The 6,000-nt window shown below is 44.2% G+C and overlaps 1 protein-coding gene across 5 annotated transcripts in view; it reads right to left on the bottom strand.

The window, feature by feature from the left end:
• Positions 1-4,478: 4,478 nt before the first annotated feature.
• The window catches only part of PIWIL4 (piwi like RNA-mediated gene silencing 4), a 319,725-nt gene continuing 318,203 nt past the window's right edge, over positions 4,479-6,000 (bottom strand). For all 5 annotated transcript variants that reach the window (XM_056561503.1, XM_056561500.1, XM_056561501.1 and 2 more), the window contains one exon: positions 4,479-4,797. In XM_056561503.1, coding sequence (XP_056417478.1) covers positions 4,681-4,797 — 117 coding nt within the window. In that variant the 3' untranslated portion in view covers positions 4,479-4,680. The remainder of the gene's footprint in view (positions 4,798-6,000) is intronic.

Below are 6,000 nucleotides of genomic sequence, written 5' to 3'. Positions count from 1 at the left end.
ACCTTCTGTGCTGGGGCTGCTGCAGGGGGGATAGTGGGGGCATGGGCCCCTTACCGGCATATTGGCTGTACCCCCCTGATGGCAGCCCTGTTTACAAGTTAGGGCCGGCACATAAGCCTGGTTGTCCCCTATTGGGAGCCTTTTGTCCCATGTTTGGAGTGTTTTATCTCCTATTGGATGTGTCTGTGTCCACTATTGGAAATGTCCTCTATTCGGAGGGTGCAAATACATTAAGACTTATGGGTCTCTGCTGGGGAATAAAAAACTTACCGCTATTGGGAGTTGTCCCCTATTGGGAGGTGTCCCCTATTGGGAGGTGTCCTCTTATTGGGAGGTGTCCCCTATTGGGAGGTGTCCCCTATTAGGAGGTGTCCTCTTATTGGGAGGTGTCCCCTATTGGGAGGTGTCCTCTAATTGGGAGGTGTCCTCTTATTGGGAGGTGTCCCCTATTGGGAGGTGTCCTCTTATTGGGATGTGTCCCCTATTGGGAGGTGTCCTCTTATTGGGAGGTGTCCTCTTATTGGGAGGTGTCCTCTTATTGGGAGGTGTCCTCTTATTGGGAGGTGTCCTCTTATTTGGAGGTAGAATATTGGCTTATACAAGCCGTAAAAATAAGGATATAGTCCAGACGATGGTCCTCCCAAATAGATGGTGTCAAGAGTCAGATGTACAGTAAAATAAAGGGTTCTTTATTTTATTTTACTATACATCTGACTCTTGACACCATCTATTTGGGAGGACCAGCGCCTGGACTATATCCTTATTTTTACGGCTTGTATAAGCCAATATTCTGCTTTCTCTGCTGAGTGCCTGTCGTCACTCAGGAAGGATCCGGAGCAGCGTTTACCCTCATCGTCTCAAGCGAGTCTACAAGCTGATACAGGTGTTGTGCCCTCAATACAACACCATCTGGTAAGCTCACATCTTACCTTCTTTTGGGGCCTACCGTTTTAAATCTATTGCACTAGGAGCACACCTTGTCCTTTTTTTTGTTTCCTTCTCTTATTGGGAGGTGTCCTCTTATTGGGAGGTGTCCCCTATTGGGAGGTGTCCCCTATTAGGACGTGTCCCCTTATTGGGAGGTGTCCCCTATTGGGAGGTGTCCCCTATTGGGAGGTGTCCTCTTATTGGGAGGTGTCCCCTATTGGGAGGTGTCCTCTTATTGGGAGGTGTCCCCTATTGGGAGGTGTCCTCTTATTGGGAGGTGTCCCCTATTGGGAGGTGTCCTCTTATTGGGAGGTGTCCCCTATTGGGAGGTGTCCTCTAATTGGGAGGTGTCCTCTTATTGAGAGGTGTCCCCTATTAAAAGGTGTCCGCTAAGGGAGATTTTACTACATACAGTAGAGCAGTGTTTTTCCAACCAGTGTGCCTTCGGCTGTCTAGGCATGCTTGGAACTGTCGTTTTGCAACAGTTGGAGGCACACTGATTGAAAAACACTGTCCTAATGGTTTTCTATCTTTACTTATAAATTTTATATAATGTTCTTTATTCCATAATTCAGAATATTTGATAATGCGGCACCTGTTATGTCCCATTGTTGTTGTGCAGTTGCACAAATCTCTTTGCTAAGTTATTGCCCCCTAATCAAATGGGTCTATGAATATCTTAGTAAATGTGGGCTTCTCTGTCTGAGGGAATCTGTCCTATAAGTATATATAGTGATCCCTCAACTTACAATGGCCTCAGATTACAATATATTGCTTTTTCTGGACCATTGTAACTTGAAACCAACATACAATGCTACAGACAGTTCAGATCTGTGATATGTGTCAATGGAAGAACTGACCAATCAGATTGGGCATTCACTGGTAAAACCTCTGTATTACTGAAGTGTATGCACTGACTGGCTGTCTGGTAACGCCCCCTACAGTATAGGGAGGTATTACATGTTCTGTACTACTCTTTACTTGTACGGCTAGGTTCACACTAGGTTTTGTACTTACGGTTCCCGTATACGGCTGGGAGGAGGGGGGCTTAATCTCGGCGCCCGCACTCAGCTGTATACGGGAACTGTATTTAATGCATGTCTATGAGCCGACCGGAGTGAACCGCAGCCTCTGGTCGGCTGCGTTTTCGGCCGTATGCGGTTTCCCAACCGTAGGCAAAAACGCGGTCGACCACGTTTTTGCCTGCGGTCAGGAAACCGCATACGGCCGAAAACGCAGCCGACCGGAGGCTGCGGTTCACTCCGGTCGGCTCATAGACATGCATTAAATACGGTTCCCGTATACGGCTGAGTGTGGGCGCCGCGATTAAGCCCCGCACCCTCCTCCCAGCCGTATACGGGAACCGTAAGTACAAAACGTAGTGTGAAACCAGCCTACCAGGATTAGCTGCTCCTTTGGACTCCAGGTTAGGGTGGCTCCATTTTACCTTTTTGGGTCACTGTGTGTTCTGTACGGAACCCTAAGGTGGCTCCTGTCCTCTATGTATAAAGTAATTTATAGCTTTTAGCAGCTCTTTCCGACTTTTATACATACAGATTTGCTTTATATGTGTTAATTTTTCTTTAAAGGGGTACTCCTCCCCTAGACATCTTATCCCCTATCCAAAGGATAGGGGATCAGCTGGGACCACTGTGATCTCTGTGCAGCACCCGACGTTCTTTTAGAATGCTGGGTGATGTCACAGCCAGCCCCCCCCCCCCCCGGTGATGTCATAGCCATGCCCCCTCAATGCAAGTCTATGGGAGAATGCTGGGGCAGTGGAGTACCCATTAGTACCTAATCATAATTTTTTTCTCATCTTGGATGACATTTTTGAAGCCTTTGGAACCAATTACTAGTTTTCCATAAAGTTATGGTCTCAATGGTTTTAACATTTAATGTCCGTCCTGGAACCAATTAAAATTGTACATTTAGGGAGCACTGTATTAGAAGGTGGTTTAATACAGAATGTGAAAAAGTCCTTATGTGCCTTACCAGACTGCGCACTGCTAAGGACCTTACTTTTTATGGCTCTTTTCCACCACCTAGTGGCAGTATAAGGAACTGTTCGTCAGGATTCAATGTCCAGCACAATAAGATTATGTTCACATTGCGGAATGTTCGGAATTCCGAACTGACATTCCATGACATTCCATCAATTTCGATGGAATTCTTTTGGGCTGTGCACATGGCGGAATAGACTTGCCTATTCTTTCTGCAGATTCCGCTCAGAAATGGATTGCCGTCCATGAGACGGCACATTTCCTGAGTGGTCCTAGCGCCCACGAGATTATTTAAAATTGCAGAATGTCCACCTGTGTTTTCCAGGTGTGCACTTTGCACATTTTCGGCCATGTGACCTGGCTTCATAATAATAAAAAATTTGTAACTCACAAAGAAGTTCAACTACAATCAATAAATGTACTGTACTGTACTGTATGTTAAATAATACAGTACAGTACACCAAATACCACTATGGACACTAAACTATACTAAATGCTAATCTGATACTCTAGTGTCAGGGCCTGTGCTAGCTCCCTGCTGACCCATTGGGGTGTGTATATTTTACACTGCTTAATACCCACCCCCTGCCTGTATAATCCCACCCACAAGCCTTATGTGATCAGGGATCCCTGATGATAGTAAAATATTTTATTATGGTTTTGCTTCTTTAAGACTTCAATAGGTATTAAAACCAACAGCAGAAAATCTGCAGCAAAAGACGTTGCGAATGTTGTGACCCTACCCTAAGGGTCAGTTCACACGTGCATACTTTCTGCTGCAGATTTGCTTCAGCAGATTTTGCAGGAAATCCGCAACAGCAAATCTGCAGCAGAAAATACGCATGTGTGTGTGAACTGACCCTTAGGGTATCTTCATACGGGCGGATTATCTGTGGAATGTCCGCAGCATAACTGCTGCGGAAAATGCACAGCAGATTTTGCTGGCATTGACTTCAATGGATCAATAAGAAAATCTGCAAATCTGCCTCTATTGCGGATTTTCTGCTGACTCATTGAAGTTAATGGTAGCAAAATCCGCTGTGGATTGTGTCAGACCGTGGTACGCCGCGATTTTCAGTCCGGTAATATAACTGATGAGCCAACCAGAGACACAATCTGACTCTGGCTGGCTCATTTAAAGGGATACTCCGCTGCCCAGCATTTGGAAAAAACTGTTCCGAACGCTGGAGCCGGGAGCTCGTGATGTGATAGCCATGCCCTGTCATGGTGTCACACCCCACCCCCTTAATGCAAGTCTATAGGAGGGGGCGTGATGGCTGTCACGCCCCCTCCCATAGGCTTGCATTGGCGTGACGTCATGAGGAGGCGGGGCTATGATGTCACGAGCTCCCGGCTCCAGCGTTCGGAACAGTTTGTTCCAAATGCTGGGCAGCGGAGTATCCCTTTAAATGAATTGGATACGGCAGTGTCCGGTGTTAAATTTCCCTGCCGGACTCGGCAGCTGTATGCCCCAATCGTAGTGTGAACCCAGCCTTAGTAGGGTTTTGTAACAGTTCCTTACGTACAGACAAAACAGTAAAGTGCACGTAAAAAAAACCTTTAATAGAAACAGAAAACATACATTTAAAAAAAGATATAAAAATATTTAAAACCTATGTAACATAAAGGAAACATTCAGACAGAGAGGCTGCAGAGAACCCGCACGCGCCCCTGTTACATTCACAAGGGTAATGACTCAGAATATGGGATTAGTTCTGACACTACTGGGTGTGTGGGGTAAAACACTGACTTATAGGTAGAACAAGGTGTCAGACAGCTCGATTCGTGGCTCTCGGTGGATGCTCTGCCCAACAAGGAAGGTAAGTTTGTGTGCGTACTGGCACGGAGCGGGTACGCGGATCACACCCTGCGAAGAAACAACAAATGTAAGATAATGAGAAAATCCCCTAAAAACATACTTGCTGATTTTTTTCAAAATGACAAAAAGGCCTGCTTTACCGAGAAGACACTAAGGGGGAGATTAATCAAAAACTGTCCAGAGGAAAAGTTGCCCATAGCAACCAATCAGATCTCTACTTTCATTTTGCAGAGGCCTTGTTAAAAATGAAAGAAGCGATCTGATTGGTTGCTATGGGAAACTCAGCAACTTTTACTCTGCACAGGATTTGATTTATTTCCTCCTAAATGTTTTAGAGGGGTTTCCCACACATTACAGGAAAGCAAGCATGGCTGAAAGGTAATCAAATCTGCATTAAAGGGGTACTCCAGTGGAAAACATTTTACTATAAATGAAAATTATACAGAATTATAGATTACTTCCATTAAAAAAAATCTTAATCCTTCCAGTACTTATCAGCTGCTGTATACTACAGAGGAAGTTGTGTAGTTCTTTCCAGTCTGACCACAGTGCTCTCTGCTGACGCCTCTGTCCATGTCAGGAACTGTCCAGAGCAGGAGAGGTTTTCTGTGGGGATTTTCTCCTACTCTGGACAGTTCCTTACAGAAGTCATTTACAAAACTGTTTAACTTTTTGGCACCAGTTGATTTGTTTTCACCAGAAAAACATGTTTTCCACTGGAGTACCCATTTAACCCCTTAAGGACCAGGCCATTTTACACCTTAGGACCAGAGCGTTTTTTGAACATCTGACCATTGTCACTTTAAACATTAATAACTCTGGAATGCTTTTAGTTATCATTCTGATTCCGAGATTGTTTTTTCGTGACATATTCTACTTTAACTTAGTGATAAAATTTTGTGGTAACTTGCATCCTTTCTTGGTGAAAAATCCCCAAATTTGATGAAAAAAAATGAAAATTTAGCATTTTTCTAACTTTGAAGCTCTCTGCTTGTAAGGAAAATGGATATTCCAAATAATTTTTTTTGGGTTCACATATACAATATGTCTACTTTATGTTTGCATCATAAAATTTATGAGTTTTTACTTTTGGAAGACACCAGAGGGCTTCAAAGTTCAGCAGCAAACTCACTATTTTTCAGGGACCAGTTCAGGTTTGAAGTGGATTTGAAGGATCTTCATATTAGAAATACCCCATAAATGACCCCATTATAAAAACTACACCCCCAAAGTATTCAAAATGACATTCAG

This window comes from Hyla sarda, chromosome 2 (assembly GCF_029499605.1).
Source record: "Hyla sarda isolate aHylSar1 chromosome 2, aHylSar1.hap1, whole genome shotgun sequence".
NCBI classification, from domain to species: Eukaryota; Metazoa; Chordata; class Amphibia; order Anura; family Hylidae; genus Hyla; species Hyla sarda.
This window is presented reverse-complemented; position numbering and strand designations above follow the sequence as displayed.